This window comes from Pinus tabuliformis, chromosome 2_1 (genome assembly GCF_031772625.1).
Source record: "Pinus tabuliformis cultivar Carrire ecotype Pingquan chromosome 2_1, CPIR1, whole genome shotgun sequence".
Classification (NCBI taxonomy): Eukaryota; Viridiplantae; Streptophyta; class Pinopsida; order Pinales; family Pinaceae; genus Pinus; species Pinus tabuliformis.
In genome coordinates, this window is record NC_142299.1 from 326,264,503 (window position 1) to 326,285,663 (window position 21,161).

At 36.7% G+C, this 21,161-nt stretch overlaps 1 protein-coding gene across 2 annotated transcripts in view; it reads left to right on the forward strand.

The window, feature by feature from the left end:
• Window positions 1–21,161, forward strand: part of ABH1 (ARM repeat superfamily protein) — a 375,899-nt gene that overhangs the window by 217,238 nt on the left and 137,500 nt on the right. For both annotated transcript variants that reach the window (XM_089402626.1, XM_089402625.1), the window contains one exon: window positions 18,998–19,064. In XM_089402626.1, the coding sequence (XP_089258752.1) occupies window positions 18,998–19,064 (67 nt within the window). The remainder of the gene's footprint in view (window positions 1–18,997; window positions 19,065–21,161) is intronic.

Genomic DNA, 21,161 nt, shown 5'->3' on the forward strand with positions numbered 1-21,161 from the left:
CACACCTATCATCAACCTAGTTGCCATAATTGAAGCGTTTCACTATATATTGGGAGATTCTCCATTTTTTAGGCCTTTGGCCATTAAAAAAAAAATTAACCAAAAAAAATATAAGTAAATAAATTAAAAAAAGAAGAAGGAAAAAAAAGTAAAAAAAGAAAAAAACAAAACAGATACAAAATCTCATACCAGGTATATTTAAAGCTTTTTACGTGGAGAAGCCCGTGGTTTTAAAAACAACCCATGGTAATTGCCCATGGTATTTTAAAAAAGTTAAAGGAAAAAAAAGAAAAACAAAAAACAAGAGGAATACATTTTATTTTTTACGTGGAGAACATTTTAACGGAGGTTTTAAAAACAACCCATGGTATTTTAAAAGTTAAAGAAACAAGAATACAAAAGCTCTTACGCGAAAGGTAAATATTACTTTTTACAGGAGGTTTTAAAAACAACCCATGGTAATAGCCCATGGTATTTTAAAAGTAAACGATGTTTTGATAACATTGGAGAAAAAAAAGTGTGATCTAAATAATTTTAATCGTTCAAATCTAAAGATTGTGACCGTAACAAGAGTCACGTCTCATCCAAATTTTCCGAGAAAAAAATATTATTATAATTATAAAAAAGGATACTATATAAGCCTTATATAGTTACATATAAAAGGAAAAGTGGGTCTCGAAACAGTATATATAAATTTTATATAATTATAAAGTATATATAAATTCTATATAATTATAATTTTATAATATATATAAATTTTTATTATATAAATTTTTTATTAAAAGAGCAAACCAAAAAAAGAAGAAGAGGAGGAGAATATTTGAAAAATATATATAGGAGAAATAAGTGATATTTTATAATAAAAATAACTCCAGTTGACATATTGTTTACGTAAAAACATCAAGGAAAAAATGGAGACTAGTAATGAAAGGTTTCCTGAAACCCATAGTACATGTGTTCGCACACTATTTAACATCAAAGGATCACTCGCAGGAAGAGACATCATAATCTCTATCAGTCCTACTGAAAGAAGTAATTATGTTAGTCCTAAATGTGCTAATCAATTGGTGATTCCTGAATCAAATATAGTTGAAACAAATTTTTTTGGCAAACAATACGATATAAGCAATTTACACCTAAATATTGGAGATTATACTTTTACCTCACAATTCACCGTGCAAACCCTATCTTTTAACGATAGTGACATTGTTTTGGGATCACCATGGATGAAAACTCTAGGTTCTTTATTCTAAATACTAAGAAATTGTTTTTGTTCGCTTCATATATCTTCACTTGCGTGTTGGGAAAATGATATATTTTTACCAAATCAGCGTCTAGTCCCAAAGATATGCCAACATTTTTAGACTGCCATGCTTGGCATCGTCAAATCCACTGATTTCTCCTTAATCGCAGACCTACAACTTTCTTGATTTCTTCTGTCAAATGATTTGCATGACTTTCAAGGAGTCCGAATCTATCTACAAAAGTGCCAAAATTATCATCTTGGGGTCCTTTTCCTGGTATTATAAAAAAGCTTCCCGGAATTGTGACAAAAGCTTTATTCATATCTCTAGTTAAAGAATCTGCTAAAAATTAGAGTTGCCAGGTATCCATTCAACATCAAAGTCAAATTGCTGAAACCAAATTTGCCATGAGAGTAATCTTCCTCTAGCAAGTTGCCTTGAAATTTTGGTAGATAAGAAATATTTGAAGTTCATAGAGTCAGTCCTTATAAGAAACTTCACCAGTGCCAGATATAATTCAAATTTCTGTATTCCATTAAAGATTGCTAAATTTTCTTTTTTAGCAATATAATAATTCTTTTGGCTAGGAGAGAATTCACCTGATGCATATGCACAAAGCATTTATTCTTCCTTTCCATCTTCATTTCGAAGAGGAATTATTAGGACATTTTCGTGCAAAGTGGCCTTCTTACTTACAGATGAAACAACAGTTGTTGTTTCTTGGATTCTTTCCCTTTTTCAGAAATTTAAATTTTCTGAAAGGCTTCATGGGGTTGGAGACTCTTTTGGGTCTGAATTTTCCATATCTCTTTGATTTCTTCTTCTTTTTGAAGGGTGTCCAGGGTAGCATTGTTTTGCAGACCTCTGAACTAGGTGTAATATCATGCGCTTTCTTTTGCTAGCACAGATATTTAACCTTTTCTGTACATCTAAAGAGAAGATCAACCCAATAGATTTGATCTATTCTTTTGTTCTGGACGTCGAGATCTTTCATGATTAGATCTCCTAGATTATCGGGAAGCTTGGACAAAAATGCAATTTTTTGAGCAATGTCATTGGAAAGATTTTCCTTAAAGACCTTTTCCATGAAATCTTTACCAAATTGGTCAAGATATTTTAGATCCTTTAATTCCATACGGCTTAGATCTGTAAGGAGCTGTTTTTTCTCATCTACTGGCTCAGGTACAAATTGAGTTTTCAATAAAAGTTCTAGAGTAGCCAGTCCTGCTTCCATGACTGCTCGTCTTTCTTCATCTGAGGGTCCTATCCACCAATCATATACAATTCTGGCCATTCTTTTTTCTGCTAGGACCATGATAGAAAAATTATCTAATTTTGTGGTGACCTGCATTTGATACAGAGCACCAATCCATATCCTGATTGATTCTTCGGGATTGGATGAATTATCTAAATCAAGAATATACCCACTGGAATTTGCAGCGTACAAATCTTCTTCAATGCGCAAGTATTTTGAGACTTCTTTCAAGGCATGAGCTTTGTTCTGGTTCTTGAGAGAGGGTAAGATAAAGGAAGGAAATTTAGAGGCTGCCTGATCTAGACTCATAATTTCTTTCTTTGAAGAAAATTGTTTATCAACTTTATAGGCCTCCTTTTTTACACTAGTCAACTTACTAGAAAGTTTGGAAGTTGACTCTTCTGCACTAGTGGCAGTGAATGCTTCTTCTGTATCTTCAGCTTCTTCCTCTTTATCCCAATAATTGGGAGTGCTCATATCAATGGTGAACTTTGGAATTTCTTTGGCTTTTTTCTTCTGTTTTCTTCTTTCTCGTTTTTCTTTATCAGCTTTCTCAGACTGTTGTTCTTCATAGAGTAGCCTAAGATTAGCATTTATCAAGTCTGATTGTCGACCCAAATCATCAAGGACATCTTCGGCGTGTGCACACCAAGTAGTCAGGTAATTTCCTATTTGATAGATCTGGTCAAGATCATTAGGATTTTGAGAATTATGTTCAAGTAATGGTGCACAATCAGCTCTGGTGGGTGGCTGTTTGGATTGAGAAGAAGAAGTACAAAACTTAGTTTTTGGTGGCCATTTTCCACCTTTGACATATCTATGGTTTGCATACTGAAATTCTTCTACAGGGGAGAAATTAGATACATATGTTCTAAACATCTTATTAATAGCAAGAAATGGCTTTTCTTCAGGAATATACAACTGGTCTGACGGAATAGATATAGTGGTTTCTTGTGATGGATGGGTATATACATTTCGTGAAAAAGATTTACGACCGCTGGTCGATGGTTGCTTGGATTTTGGAATGGCTGGTAAAACATGTTGGACCGGATTTGGGAAATGCCTCTGAGTTTCTTAAACTCATTCGCGTTGATGTCCTTGGTGAACTTCCGTCCGAACATATGTTTTGCAGTTAGCATGGTGAGCTTATATTTGGTTGGGCCTCACTAGATTGGTGCCAAGAATCTTCTGAGATATCTTCGGGGCACAATCTCTCATGGATTGAGATACACAGTCGGAAATATGAAACTGCATGATTATTCGAATGCTGACTGGGCAGGCAGTGTGGAGGATCACTAGAGCATTTCTCAGTGCTGTTTCTCTTTGGTTTTTGCTTCGATATCATGGATGAGCAGGAAGCAGAAGTCGGTTGCTATAAGCACCACCGAGACCAGATACATAGCTACGAGTATGATCTCGTGCAAAGCTGCATGGTTGCAGAAGCTCTTAAGTGAGCTGTTTGTACACATGATGAATACCACTGTGATTCTCTGTGACAACCAGAGGGAGGATTCGATTATTGAGGAATCCCGTATTCGATGATTGCTCTAGCAGATAGACATCAGATACTGCCTTATCTGGGATATGGTAAATCGATGAGCGAGGAGGCTCCATCGCATTGAGACTGATGTACGGGTCGCAGACATTTTGTCAAAGCCCCAAGGAAAGGTCAAATCTATGACTTTCTTGAACGACTTGGAGTCGTTGAGAGACCTTCTTATAAGGGTCCTGCATGTTGCATGCATTGAGCTCTGGGAGCTCTGGGGGGCTTGGGGTACTTACTGGGGCAACATACGACGACAGGGCGACTCACCCTCCCCTGGTAGTGCGCTATTTACAAGATGATAGGTTCAACCTTCCCTTGTGATACCCCATGGCGACTGTGGAACAGGATGATTATTTCTCCTGTGGGTCAGGATGATTAGTTCTCCCATGGCAACTGTGGAACACGATGATTAGTTCTCTTGTGGGCCGGGATGATTAGTTCTCCCGTGGCAATTGTGGAACAGGATGATTAATTCTCCTGTGGGCCGGGATGATTAGTTCTCCCGTGGAAGCTATGAAATAGGATGATTAGTTATCCTATGGGCCGGGATGATTAGTTCTCTCGTGGCAACCGTGGGGCAGAATGATTCGTTCTCCTGTGGAAAAGATGATTAGTTCTCCTGTTGAGGCATCCTACCCATGCAGTTTGGGACTAATGGGAAGTACCTCTCATCTGATCAATGAGCAGGGAAATGGGGTTAGGGACCATAGTAGTACTATCAATGGACGCGTTGATGTATCTACTGTACTCCCTATTTTAGGATGACCTCCATTGATCTGGGATCAGTATGAGTGGATATTGAGTTAGAGCCATTGCTTTTTTTCTTTCTTCCTTCTGACTATACGATCCCTCTCTTTTGTGCATGCCTCATGTGTTAGTTAGCTTGAATTATGTTACCCTTTTAGAGTAGCCCTTAGCACTCTTGTAGGTGCTTGTTGTTGATTGTATTGTGGAAATTTCCCATCCAAATGGCAATGATGGTTTTTAATACAAGTTGGTATCTTTTTTAAACATTAGAGATTGTTACTACAAAATCTAGCAGGCCTAGTGCAAAGCCTCACTAAGCAGCTTAGGTCATATGGCAACAAGAGATTGACCACCACTATCACCTCAGTGTCTTCTCGCCAACTATTTAATGGTGAATTTAACCCACATGGGAGGCTTTCCTATAAAGATCACCAAAAATATATTCAACTAAAGAGGGCTTAATGGTGATAAAAGGTCCTATGATTTGAGCCTAGAAAGGCTAAGACGAGTTGCCCAAAGCTCAAGTACATTTCCTTAATACCTATGTAATTTACCTGAGAGCTGTTTTAAGTTAGGGTTTGTAAGATATACATATTTAGGGCACATGATGGCATATAGCAACTCAAGAAGATAGCCTATCATGCATGGATCAATAAATGAGCAAGGTTATTAAGGAGGTAGATGAGGTTGAGAGAAAACAATATAGTTTTTATGGCTGAAACATGCATAAAACAACGATATATAAAGATGATGTCAACCTTAGTTTATATTTTCAACATGCAGTCAATGCTAGATTTTTCCCTTTTCAAGTTTATTAAATGAAATCCCTTTACTAGGGGAATAACACATGAATATAGAATTGCTGAAAAAGCAAATTTAACCTTACCTCAACACTAGTTACCAAAAAAAGAGAGAGAGAGAGAGAAATTAGGGTTCTGATCAAAATCTCCAAGACTAGTGCCTTGATCTATTTGGGCAATGGAGTCATTTAGGCCAAGATCTTTGAAGAGGGCCTTGACAAAGAGGGTGAGAAAATGAAGAGGTCTACTTTGAAATGCTAACAACTTCCTTACATGGGAGATTTTAAGTTCAAGAGATGCATATATCAAAGTCCTTGTTGCAAACAAATTTTAGATATCTTGAGAAATTAAGATTCCATAGGAAAGATATGCCAATTTTTAATATAACGAACATAGAAAGCTATAATTCACATGATATAACATCCAAAATGGAAGAAAATTATTAGAAACTTACACCATTCCACAAGAATCACTTCATCAATCCCAAAGAAGTCTCCTTATGTAAAAATCAACAACACAAGACAATTCATTCCATAAAAATCACATTGTGTCTAAGTAGAGGAAGACAAATAACTAGTGCACGTCTTAGAGAAGAGAAGTGTGATGAATATGACGTATGAATGAAAATGACTCACCTCTATTTATATCAGGGTAACCAAGCCACTTTTCATTAATTTACAGGTAAAAGCCTAGAAAAGTGTACTTGATAATTCAACTAGGTCAAAGCTCATAAGCTGAGCCTGAGATAGCTCTAAAATAGAATAAAATGCCAAAATAAGCCACACATGTGGGGATTAAGACTCTTCACCATGATGTCATTCTCCAAGAATGATCAATCTCCATCAAGCAAGTGATGAAATGGTCTATTGAGTGCTCCTTACTCCAAGAAATCATGCAAGTGTATGGGTACATCTCTAAAAGGCATCTCCTCCATGATGATGTCATCCATAAAAGGTCTTGCGTCACCCTACTAGGGCACGTAAGGATGACGTGGCATCATCTAGGGCAAGAGTTGGCATCAAGGCATGGTGTGCTAGCCATGGTATTCAAAACCAGAATTGGTGACCGGACTGGTCCACCTATCAAACCAAGTTTCAAATCGGAATTGGTGAAATCGGGACTGGTTAGATCTCAATGATCTGGTCTTTAAAAACATACATGAAATAAGTAATTTTTAATGAAAAAACCATTTTTAAGATTTAAAACCATGATTCCAAACCCGTAGAGGAAAAATATGCAAAGTTCAGTCATTGATATACCACCATGTAAAGGTGAATATATCAAAATGGAATCGAGTGCAATACATATCATCAACAAAATACATAATCAATGAGGCTCTAAATGACCTATAAAGTCCAAAAACATTGCTACAAGCTATTGGGCCATTGACCTACTACAAGACTACAAGTCTACATATTTGTGATGAACATGATCACTCCTCCTCATGTTCAAACTCATCACCACTACTAGACATGGGATCATCAACAAAAACAACATAAAGATCATTTGGATAAGAGTCCGAGGACGCCTCAGGCTCATCTGCAACCTTAGTAGTAGCACCAATAGCAATAAAACTAGACCTAATGGAAGCACGTGTTGGTCGGGTTGCACGACCAGTGCATTACATTGGTTGTTTTGCTTCGCTTGATTGGGCTACTGGTTCTGGTTCTAATGGCACTACTAGATTTGCATTGGGATCAACCCCCCTAACTCCATGTCAATATGAAAATCAACCTCAGCTGGTTGAGGCTCCTCTACCCATTCTAACGTTGGATCAATATCATCCAACCCAGTGGGATCTAGATCAGGTCTTCTATTCATCAATTGGTTGTGCCTTAGTTGTAGGTTGTATTACGCGAAGATAAAATCATTTAATAGGCTTTGATCCAAACTTTTTCTCTTCTTCGTGTGTATGCGCTAAAATACATGCCAATTGCGCTCACAACCAAAAGCACTGCAAGTTTGGCTAAGGACTCTAACTGCAAACTTTTGCAATTGAGGACATTGACTGCCAAATGACTCCCATTAATGTCCTGCAAAGAAAATGATATTGGCTAGTTCATTTCATTACTTATTTACAAGTATTTACAATTTGAATTGTAAAAAATTGAACTTTAAAAGAAAAACAAATTAGAATTGCTTACCTGGTTGATCCACATCTCTTGCCATCTTTGCCATGTTTTTAATGAAGGTACCTACTGCCATACTGAAAAGAGTATGCTGTTTATGTATTTCCAACTAGTGGGAATGATTAGGGACCATGTGCTCCAAGCAATCATACGACCCATGTCTGACCTCCCTAGCGTGCACATCTCCTAGCCGAGCTTTATAATGTTACTTTGGGTTCAGGAAATACCCGGTTGTGTGTATAGGATGACGAAGTTGATTGTTCCCTCTGTTACAATGATATCCGAAATAGGCCCATAGTGAGCTACATTATCCTTGTAGGTTGTCCATATCTGCTCCTTTGCCTGATCCATAGCCTCATAGAAATAGTCCATGGCTAATTTTCCCCATCCACGATCCCTAACAACTTAACAAGTGGCTTGCCAATTTTCACAACCTCTGGGTCTATGGGTACAAACCCTTATCACTTAGCTCATACACGCATACAATCAGTTCTATCTATGTTTTCTCTCACTTATTTAGCACCAAGGGCATGTGAGAGTACCTCTCCATGCTACCAAATTTCAACACTCCCTCTTAGTGAGGGAGGTACATCCATTCCCTAGAAGTGTCTATGTTTCCCATACTAGAACACATTCATAAGCTTCTTCTTCCATCACTAATGCAAAACCTAGTGTAAGAGATGAATCCATCGTGGAAGTTGCCTTGCTACTAGAAGCCTCTTGCTTCTTGTTATCCTTCATGGCCTTTAAGCTAGACCATGGTGCCTTCTGGTTGGTTTGGAAGATTCCTTTCTTCCATTTGAAGGCACAGTCTTTTGGGGTTGTTGACTGTTCCTCTCAATCTATGAACTCCTTCTGAAACTTGACTGCCACTTAGTCTCTGGAACCTTCTTCTTTCGTTTCTCAATAGGCTTCCCCTTAAACCTATACAAACCACTCTCCCTAACTCCAAGAACCACCCTAGGGTTAGAGTTAGATCCATTAGGTCTAAGAATTATCTTCGCATCCCAGAATATAACTTTAAACCCTTTTGTCTCGTCGGTTGACATAGCGATGTTGGTGGTGGCATACTCCCATAGATCATTCATCAACAACACTAGCTTGATTCTTTCCTTCCACGAATAGTAGTTGGATATCCATCAAACCTATCCTCAATCGTCAACTTGGAGACCACCTTATCTGTGTCTGTTAGGTCCTTACTTAGCTGTCAAATCTGCAACAACTCTTCAACACTGCTGCTACCTGCCAACAGTCACTTGAACTTCCTCGTAGAGCTATCACCTATGTAATCTCTTATGCAATTTCCCTTTAAAGTGCTCTGATACCATGTTAGAAATCCATGTGCCCCGACTCTGGTCTATGTTTTGATAGTTAAACATAAATACAATGAAATTCCTAACTTTAAAGGAACTTGCACAACGAAAAATACACCAACAATTAGATGAGGCAGTGCCAGTGCTCGAGTTCCAACTATTGTTCCTTTGTTGCGTTGCCTCCATGTACATCCTCACGTGGAGGGCATGTGCCTTCTGGTTCTGGTCATGCGATTATGTGGGAGGAGACTCCTAGAAGACCACCACGATTTGCTCAGAAATTAGACATTTCTCATGGCAAGAGGAAGCTGTAGATAATAGATTTACTTGTCTTTTCTAGTTTCTAGTAGTTTTTATAATTGTTGACTCTTTCATATTTATTATGATATTTTTTGTAAACAATATATGACAATTTAACTTTGAATTTTGAAGTTGGCAATTATAACTCATTGGTAAAATTGTTTCATTTCATTTCATTTTATAACATTTCATTTCATGTTAGATATTCTTTGTTGTAATGGTTACACTTAGCTTACAAGTACAACTTTGTTGATCAATGATAATAAATGTTATATATTGAATTTTGAAAGCTGGAAACTTTAAGATTGATGAATCATGAGACTCAATATGTTGTATGTTACTAATTTGTGGACGTGGTTGATGAAGATTATAACTTCTAGATGGTTGATGTTATATGGTTCAATTTATGTTTTTATGCTTTTTGTAATGTTCCAAACTAGGAAACATAGTGCTATGCAAAAAAAACAATAAAAACAACACCATAAAATTGAAACATTAAGTGCACACCCATAAAAAGTCCAGGATTAACCAACAAATGAGCCATTTTATTATAATGTCAGAGAAAGATACAATAATATGGAAGTGGTGCACCTGGGCTTGCCTCAATGGCAAGCATGATCAAGCCCAGGTGGTAATATGTCAAGCCTAGATGGCACAAATAACTCTTGCAATGATGCCCTGCACTGCCTTTGTGAAACTGTGTTGTCTGCTGCAAAGATGCTGCTGGAAATCTCACCTCCGGTGCTAAAAAAATTACAGGAAATTAACCTCGGCCTCTCCACCAAATACCGAGAATAACCCACGAAGGAATTGGCCAAATGTTGACCGCAAAATTTTGGCCCAAATTCCTCTTAACTCCTCTAGCTGCTGGCTGAGTTGGGACCCCTATTTGGTCCCTTAGATCTGCCCAAAAAATTCAAGGAGTGTGATCCTTGCCCCAAACCCAGAAAAACCCAGAAAGGGTTTCCCTTGGTTCCAACCTTAAAAATTTGACCCTTCACAGCTTGGCCCTTCTACAATTTCGAATTCTGTTGCTGTGACTGATCTTGTCAATCTCTGCTCTCCCAACTCCAACGATCTTCCTCAAATGGCCCTCCAAATGATATCCAAGCACCCCAGCTCCAAACTCCTGCAGATGGTGCTCCCCCAAAGAGTCTCACTCCAATGACTGCGCAATCGTGGAGGAGATGACGCAATCCTGCGTGTGATGAAATGAGAGATGCATGTAGGATGGCCCTCTTGTCTGTAGTTGCCCTCTATACTCCTCAAAATGATGAGAGGATGCTCATGTCTCCCCAACTTCCTGGGGTGCCTCACACTGTGACTGCGCAATTGTCGGGCTACTGTAAGTCCCCCTGCTGCTGGTACTTGACTTACAGCTACTGTAACTCGTCTCCTTGCTGCTACTATGAACTGAGATGATGAAGAACTCCCTCGTAGGGTTGGCACTCGAAGTCCACCGAAGCAAGGGTTGAGATCTCTGCTCAGAGACACTTGTGTGCTAAACAACACAGTAACCTGGCTAAGCAGCTCGAGCAACTAGTATTCAGTTCAATATGTGAAAAGATAATATATCGAAACGAGGAGAGTTGCCTTCCTTATATATATTTCTTGGAGCACGTTTCCCTACATTTTCCCTCCATCGTGGTCCCTCACCTAACCATCGATTTCCCCTCCATACAAATCGAACTAGGGAATGCGTATTCCCTTAGTATGGGTGGCCCCCACGTATATTTAACCACATCGAAATAACTTCTCCCAAGTCTAACCTCCTAATAAAATCGAATGTGCCCCCATCACCTCCAAAATTGGCCCCAAAATGTAGAAATTAACACTGCTCCAAAATAATTTAGGAAGGGACATGACACTTTTTATATCTAATTCATTATTCTACATGCTTTTGTTGAGATATATGCATCAAAATATAAAAAAAATATATATTATATCAAAAGTCACTCCTCGATTCGCTCCTGGACCGGGAGCTTCTAAAAATGTTGCTCCCGCTCCCCGTTTTCGCATGCATTAACGAGTACCAAAACCACAACTATTAAACACATGCAACACCTTAATTACTATCTACAAAATTACTATCATATCTTGAGTTCCTTGAAATCTTGGAAGAATGGTAGCAGTAAAATTTCAGCGACAAAATTTCAGCAGTAAAATTTCAACAATAAAATTTCATTAGTAAATTTCAGCAATAAAATTTCAGTAGTGGATTTATGCTATAAAATTTAGCAGTAAAATTTCAACTCTAAATTTCAGCATTAAAAGAAGAAATATTTCATCAGAAAATGAGCAACAAGTAGAAGGAACAACAAGAGATATTTCAGAAAAAAAGCGCTGCAAATGGAGCAGACAACAAGAGGTATTTTAGTAGAAAACGAGCTGCCAATGGAGCAGACAACAAGATATATTTCAGTAGAAAGAGAGCTACAAATGGAGCAAGACAGAAAGAGATATTCCAACAGAAAGAGAGCTACAAATGGAGCTTGTCTTCACCAAAGATCTGATACCATGTTGAAATTTTAATGTTCTATGCTGTTACAATCCAGAACTTCTTTACGCCGCAAAATAAGTTAAGTAATTATAGATAGAACATAAACCATATAAACGATATACACAATGAAAGACAACCGAGAACTCAATGAGACACAGAGAAGTTAGGTCAATAACCAGGGAAAAACTCACAAGGGGAAAACCCAACCAGATTCTTCTTCTATTAGAAATCAATTGTTCACAAAGATACAAAGTACAATGAGCAAACACACTCAACAATTAGCATAACAAAAAATAATTTCACACAACTGGAAAAAGGGTACGATTTCAATAGTTCAAGTCAGAAATATTAACTTGAGCAAAGATAAAAATTATATAACACGAAAAATCTTAAACCAATTAGTGATTCTGGAGTCAAATATAATAAAAAAATTAGACTGGTTTGGCAACAAAATATATTACATAACCAATCTATAGTTAAACATTGAGGATTATACATTTATATCGCAATTCTCAGTTCAAACCCTATGGACCAATCATTGTGACATTATTTTGGGTTCACCTTGAATGGAATAGGATCCTTTATCTTAAATACGAAAAAAAGTTTTTAAAATTTTCCTTTCGGAAGAAGAAAATAACACTCGAGGATGTTACATTGAAACCAAATTCAGTAGCACCAGAAGACATACAAGATATTTCAAAAAGGAAAAAAAGTATTACAAAATATGCAAAGACAAATTGACAAGATCACCACTGACAAAAATGAAGAAGTTTCTCGGCTTAAAGACCATAGTGAAAAATTATTGATGCAAATTAAGAAGCTTAAGAAAGACAAGAAGTCATTAGAAAACAAGGTACAACAACTTATCGAGAAGGAAGCATCAAATGTAGAAATTCAAGTTGACGATAAAACAACAAATACCAATCCAGTCAATATTACAACTCAAGAAGATGACAAACTAGTTGAAGTAAAGATGTACTCAAAAGTTGCAGTTTCAACAACAAAAGATTCAAGTGAAGATCAGGTGCTTCAAATAAATCAAGAAAATGACAGAAACAAGATAGAAGAAATCAAATCACTAGAATTCCTTATCGACATTCGAATCACGAGAGTAGACAACTCAATCAAGCTACGTATTTAGAATAGAAACAACAAACTGATGCTCCGAAGAATACTAATTTCAGTGCAATCCACTCATGTAATAACAATTCATCACAAGTTTCTAGTCACCACAAGATTTCGTAGGAGATTAATTTAGGATAGTTCGATTGCTTCTCAGTGCGACATTTTTATTTATGACTTTGAGAATCATATCAACTTGTATCAACGACTATGACAGTTCCTAAACGAGAAGAAATTTGCCACAAAAAAGATCAAGCCTTTTCATCAGCAAGCTTTGAGGACAAAGCTCTTTGAAGAGGAAGGCAATGTTATGAATAAAATATATTAAATATAAATAATGATGATAATTGTAATAATAATTAGCTGATTAGTAATTAATGTTGAAGAGACATGTCCAAATGGGACATGACTTTCCATGAAGAGACACCTGCCTAGTATATAAGCAAACCCCTCACTCTCATTTGTAACGTCATTCTTAATCATACATTTTAATATATATTCTGGTATCTCAATGGAGATCTTTATATTTCAAGCCTTCTGGAGTATTTAACTGGGAGGTCAAACTTTGTTCGTTGCAGAGAATGAAGAAGTTCACTCAAATCTAAAGAATATCTCTGATCGCAGTAACTGATGCAAACACTGAATCACTTTGGCTCTCCAAGATCTACTCTTTCTCTTCAAGTCTTTCTCTCTTACAATCTCCTTCAAGTCTTTCCAACTCTCTCTCAAGTTCAAATTCACAATGCACAAGTAAGTGAGGTGAGATGATATTAGATACACATATATAGGAGGGACAATGAATTATTGACGTAAAGGAGGAGCAATGCACATGCTTTGAGGAATGACATATGGCAAAATAGGATTGTAACTTATGCCATAAAGGAGAGGAGTGTAACTTATGTATTTAAGAGAGAAGTGTAACTTACGAATTAAAGAGGTGTAAGAGGAATTTTTTATGACAAGTCATTAAAGTGTGTAAGAGAGTGCAAGAGGTGCATAAGATCATTAAAGAGAGAGGAATGAATCCATTAAGAGAGAGAGAGTAACATATGCATTAATTGAAGGGAGTTACATATGACATGATTGAATCTCATGATTGAGAGACTTGAATTTCTTTTTGATAATAATAATAATAATGATGATGATGATTAAGTCGAAATTGAACTATTAAGATTGATTGATGAGCAAAAGGGATTTTCCATCAACAATGCTTGATAACCAATTGATGCAAGGTGATTTACTATTTTTGGAAAGTCATACTTGAGACTTTGTATTTTTAGAAATTCTATTTTTATAAATTCATCCCTGAGCTGCCAATTTTCAACATAACTGATCTTCCCGCACTGACCAATAATTTCCTGTCATGATTTCTTTCCATTCATGATCATGGAAGCATAATATGCAGAACGAACAACCCTCTTCTTGGAATTGTCCCTGCCACTAGAAGCTTCTCGCTTCATCTTCACGTCATAGACCTTTACTGCATTCAATGGTTTCTCCTTGTTAGCTATGGAAGTCTATTTTCTTCTCTCTAACAATGCGCTTTTCTGGGGTTGTAGATTCTCCTTCCGAGTTTGCAAACTCCCTCTCTAACTCGACTTCCTCTGAGTCTCAAGAACCTGCTTCTTCCCTTGGTCTATAGGCCTTCCCTTTAGCTTGTATAAACTATTCTCCCTAACTTCAAGAACTGCTCTTGAACGGGAGTTAGAACCACGAGGCTTGAGCTATCAACTTTCCACTTTATCCTCAAGAATGGGATAATCCAAACTAGGAAGCCCCCTCACACTTAAGATATGATCTGCAAAAAGATTCTACACAAGCTCAAAACGATTTGTTAGTTCCATTTGGGATTGGATAATATAATGAAAATGAAATCTTAGCAATTTAACCAAAAATTAACTAAAATGTCCAATTCTAGAATAACTCTCTAATCCAAATACTAGTGAAAGATAGCTCAACACTAGCAAATCTATGTAGCTTATGTAAAATAACAAATAAACATTAGAGCAAGTATAACATAAGCACATAAACATAAATCATACCATGAAAGTGGATCCAAGAGACCACATATGAACCCCTAAGTCTTGGTTTTTCATAAAAATGCAAGTGTACAAGGTACGGTAATTTCCCCAAGCACAAGAGCTTGTTTTTTCATGAGAGAATAGGAGCTAATGACTCATTTAAATAGAAACATGGGAGAAAATCCCAATGGAAACCCCAATGCCAAGTGGAACGTGGTAGAAATCACAAGCAAAATTCGAATTTGCCAAGTGTGAGCTTTCATCCAAGTGTAGAGACCGAATCTGGGAGGTGGGCAGCATATTCCTCTTCTGCCCATGTGCCAAAATCGAATTTTCTCTTTCTGCTGCCATCTCTGGATGTATGTGAGTGAAGAGGGGAGCGATTTCCATAAATTTCTCAAGCCAAACTGCTGCTCTTTGACACCTCTGCCATTGCTGTGCATCTCTCTTCAAACTGCTATGCATTGGCTGCTTCTTTGTTGTGCATAGATTGTTGAAGTGAAGTGCGTGGTGATGGAGGAAGAGCTGTGCATACAAGTGGAAGATGAGATGAAATTTGGTGGAGACATACTCCTTAAAGTTCTCAACCAAATAATTTTGCCAATCTTCTATAGTGTGTTGATTCTCCCTCCTGGGAAAATCGCGCTGCCCAAAGGATGTGTGTACCTCAAGCTTCGCCCACCAAACAATTTCCCATGTGCTTAATCCTTGTGCCAAATCATCCTCACACTTGGCCTTTGACTCGTCTTTTAACTTAACTTTATTTTCTGACTCATTTCCACCTCAATTGGCATGTGGGGATTTTTATTTTTTTCCATTTATTTATTTTCTGGGTTATTTATTGCCACATTTTCCCCTAGACTTAGGAAAGGTGGGGTTTGAGGGTTTATAATTAATTTTTTCCCCTCAAAGTGTGTCTTAGTAGAAAGTTTAGGTGTAGAGAGGTCCAAATTTGACTACTCATACCCCCTTACAACTTCTTTAGACATCACTTATTAGAATTTACATAGACAATTTATTAAAAATCCCATCCCGCGGGAAATTTTAATAATTTAGAAAGCGGTACCTAGACCTAATCAGATTCTGCAAAATTTTATGAGTGGTTTAACATGGTAATATACATTGATTCTAGATGTTAGGACTCACTTATGGCTTCGCTATCAAGCCACGCTCCAGCTTTGGGGTTCTAACTGAGAAAAAAAATCAATTAATTATTAAGCATTGAAAAACACAAATAATTAACCAAGTTAAAATAATCTCCCTAGATGAACTCACTTGATAACAAGGTTGAAAGCTACCTAGGCCTGTTACATGACTCTATTTCATCATGCTAGCATCACTTTACAATATCCCCACAGGGCTTGCCTAATTTGAGTACAATAGAGAAGAAAGAGCTTAGAAGCTCTGATGATGTCTGGAACTATGTAAGTGCAAGAATTGTCTGACATATCCTTGGGCATGGAGTCTTCACGTGTGCTTCAATAGTCAACAGGGTGCACGAAATTCTGGGAAGCAAGTTTATTTCTGCACACAGTTCGAGGCACCTGTAGCAGACAATGAGAATTTTGGGGTGCATATTTTAAGGAGGTTAAGTCCTGAAATTTAGGGAGACAGAAATTTCAGTGCTGTGGCTCAAGATTCAAGGATTTATTAGTGTTTTCATGTGCTGGAACTTAGGGCTGAAGTGGCAGACCTGTGGCTCTCATTTCTGTGTAGTGAAGTTTGAGCAGAGAAAGCTGAAACTAACTGTACAGTGGCCCGAATTTCTACAAGCAGGCACAGGTTCCTAAAGGAGAGATAAGTCCTTGAATATGTTTTTCTAATGCTGTAATTATTCTCTGAGATTAGCAATATAAATTCTCCATTGTGGGGTTTTTCCAGGGTCTAGTTGATCAAAGATTTCTGTGTAAAAATTTGTGCATGCTTTTGGTTAATTTTCTTATCAGGTGAAAAGTAAAACTAGTAGAGTAGTCTTGTTATGTTTCAACAAAATTTGCATTGAAGTTTTATATATCAGCTAACAAATAGAGGGCTGTGGGCATTAAACCAAATGCAAAACCATTGAAACAAGGGTGGGATGCAGATCCAAAATTTTTCTACAAAGCACTGCTGTTCCAAGTATCTGAAGGAGGAGGAGAGGGAGTACTAGGATTCCGCGAATAGGAATTGATACAGATGATAGATCTTGTAATATATGGGTCATTGAAAAATTAAATGATCCTTTGTCTTAGTCTCCTATAAGTAGTAGACTAGGTAAACCTTGCCACACGTGGGATTTTGTGATTGAATTCCATCCAAAGCTGATGTGAACGAGCCCAAAATTGACTGATAGGAATCTTGAGTCCATGCATCCAACGTGTGTAGTTTGTTCTGACAATGAGGCTGTCCCTCAGCTCCCCGACATATTTTGCACAGAAGTGCATCTTGTGTTTCAGCTATGGAAATCTCAAAATCTTAGCTTTTCTCCTTATTTTCTTGACGTTCTTCTGGATCTGTTTCATAGATTTTTAAGCTTTATGTGTGAATCTGAAATTTTTATTACAACAACCTTGGGATTTGAGCACTGGTCCATTTATAAATAATTAATATTACGTGTTATACATTTTACACCAGTATTAATTATTTTGAACTTGCTGATCTGAAGCTACAAAATATCCATTTTACACGGAAAACAATGTCTATAGATTATTTTAGGTGTAAATCTGTACTTTATGCTTGCTGTTCACTTATTTTAACTGAATTAATGTAATTTCCAGTAAGGTTCTCTTTGCAGATCTGAGCAGTTCCTGGCAGGTTAAAGGCCATATTTTTATTTGAGAGCATTCAACGAGTCTCTCCCGTGGTTTCCATTCACCGGCCTAACGTGGAGAGGAATTTGATTGTGTTAACAGTGATCTGATTCTGGTATGATTCCGAAGGAGGCATATATGGGGTTCAATGGGGCCATATATGGGGTTATATGTACATGCGATACATAAATGTATATGTAATAGTGGCCAGCTTAGTAATAAAAGGACCACATGTGCCGTGGACCGTGGTGAATAGGTGTGTATAGAGATAATGTAGTTGTTATAGAGGACATGTGGTTTGGATGTATAAATGTATTGGGGTATTGGGGGAAGTTTATCTTGTTATATAAGTAGTTGTTGTGTAACTCATCTCTCTTATCTATCTTAGAGTTGTACTCCATGCTCACATTTGGTGTACATAGTGTGTGCTTCTGATTTCTAAAAATATTTTAAGCAATGCCTCAATCCTTATAATATCATCAGAAGCTAAACGTACACATCATGTACACCAATGTGAGCATGGAAGATAACTCCGAGATTGATAAGAGAGATGAGTTACACGATAACTGCATAAAGAATAGGAGAACCTCCTTAAATAGCCCATTACATTCATATAGCCAAATCACATCGCGTTAGTATTGATTGCATGATATCTCTATATAATTATTCAACATTGCACAGATGACCCCTTTATTATCAGGCCAACCACTATTACATATACATCTACCCTTATATGTACAATTAACCTCATATATAGCTTCCTTGTTGTCATATCGTATACATTTAACCTCATATATGTTCTCCTTGGGATCATACCATATGCCTAGTTGGTTTTAAGTGCTAACAATACAAAATGGATATGCTAGTTGAACTATCAAAATTCTTGTTGGATTTACAGTAGTCAACCGTCTTCGAAGCTAGAAGATAATTTGTTGAGGATTTGTCTATTTGGTAGATGCCTTAATAACAACAGTAGTGTCTACATGAAGAACACTACATCTTCATCAACAAACTTGATTACTTTCACTATTGCCATTTAGAGTGAGCATGTTTTGTTATTGCAATACAAGATGGGCCATATTGTATAATATTGAGAATAAAATATTCGTACAAATGTTGCAAATGTTTTTACTATAATATTTGAATGATGCTTTGTTTTAGCATGTTCTTTGTGATGCCTTCTTGGTCTTTGTCTATTTAAATGAGTTTGTTTTGGCCATGTGATATATAGGACTTTTTAGAAGATTTATGGAAGCGCATACAATCACTATCTGATAATGGATGGAAAATTGACAGTGGTAAGTTGTCATTTACTTAACGTATTGAGTTTTTCTCAACCCATGTATTTTTCCTTATCTTTGACCTTTTTTTTTCTCTTATATGAATACAAGGCATGCCATCAATCATATGAATTCAAGGCAAGTTATTTTCATGTGCATGTCCTCCTCTAATCAACAATGATATATAACTATTTCATACGACTACAAGATAAATTGTAGACATTCTATCTCTCCATCTAACTACACTCATTCACCATATAGTTTGGGGTGGTTGAGTGGCCCTAGTGGTCAAGAACATGTGCTTCCTCGTAAGAGGTCAACTTCAAATCCATTGGGGAGGGGGGAGACTGGGGGATTCGGGGGGTGGGGTGGGCTGGGTAGAGTATGTACACTTCCATGGACTTTAGTAGTCGAATCACTACGTGGAGGTTGGGTCTCTTGTCTCAGAAACAAGGGGGTCTCATTGTTGTGGTACCCGCATACATAGAAGCTGATTAGGAATTCACGTAGGACATCATTTGACCTTCTTCCATACATTTTTAGGGCAACATTTGACCACTTCTCTTTCACTACTAGACTTTTTCTAGCATTTGGGATCACCTAGTAAGTCTATTTTTAGTGGCTGTGACACCTAAGATGACATGTAGCAGTGACATGGCAATCTTCTTTGCATTATTGTGCATTACCTTATTCTTAATGTTTGTGATATATGTGATGTTCATTTTAAGTTAAATTGATTTTCTTTTTTCTAAATAGTGCACTAGTTTAATATAAATGTTTGGTTATATATGGATGATTTGCAAGAAATATTGGTGAATTAAGTGCTATGTGCAATATGTTCTCGAGTGTTGAGTAGGCCAATAATAATATGAGTGTCTTGTAAGTTCACAACTATGTACTATACTATGAGTCAGAAAAAAATGTGTTGTAAGAATGTTTATTATTTTGGTTTATTTGAGACTAGGTTTGGTTTCCATGCTTCACCAATTTTCAAGTCATCATCCCTATTAAGATTATTAGGATGTTTTTCCATTTCAAGATCTTCTCTAGAACATTTTTTGAAATGTGTTCAATAATTTAAAATGTGTTTTGTTTTTTTGAAACATATGCGATGTTTAGATTTGAGTGTTCAACCAAAGTGAAGGTTGAAATGTGATAATTGATAATGTTTGTCCTATGTTCTTTGATCCTGTAACATTCTCCTTACTATCCCTAGAGCCTACTAAGGGTAGAAGGAGGCAATTACTATGCTGTCCCAACCTCCAATATCCTGTTATGGAAATGGGTTCTAAATTTTTGAATCTTTTAGAGCTTCTTCAAAACTTAAAATGGATATCATAGTTGCGATCATCTTGTTGAGCCCTTAAGAAGAATATAAAATATGATTCAATTTGACTCTCGGATCGGAAGATATGGCCATTCAAAGATTGGCCTATCATGTCAAAATTTGATAGCTCAAGGATGGATTTTTCCTAGAAGAAATTATATCTTTCTGTTCTGTTTGAACCACCTATAATAAAATTTCAGTTCTAACAATTCTAATTTGAGTTTCTAAAAATAGTAAGTCACATTTCAATTTGGAAGTGACTTTCCAAAAATAGAAAAGCATGTTTAAATGATCAAGGACGATCTCGACATGTGGAATCCATTTTAAAATCAACTCAATCATGACTATACAAGTCAAGAATTAATACTTTTATCTTTACTATTATTATTATTATGATACTATTATTTACGAAATAATCTAATGTCATTCACCTTTAATGGATTAATAAAATCGAATTCTCTCATGAAATAAGTAAATTAAATTGAGAATCTCTAATGTGGCAAATTGAATCTCTCTCTTGGAATAAAATAGTAAATTCCACAATTAAGAGAATGTAACTCTCCTTCACTAATTCAATGTATGGCAAAAGTGTAACTCCTCATTAAATGCACTTGTAACTCCCTCATTAAATTCGATTTGTAACTGTCACGAAATATTGTCTCATGTGTAAGTGTAGCTCTCTCTCCTTAATTCAAATCGTAACTCCTCAAGACATGTGTACCTCTCTCTTTATTCTTGGGATCAATTACATTTCTCCTCAAGTAACTCCTCCCTCATAGAATTTGATT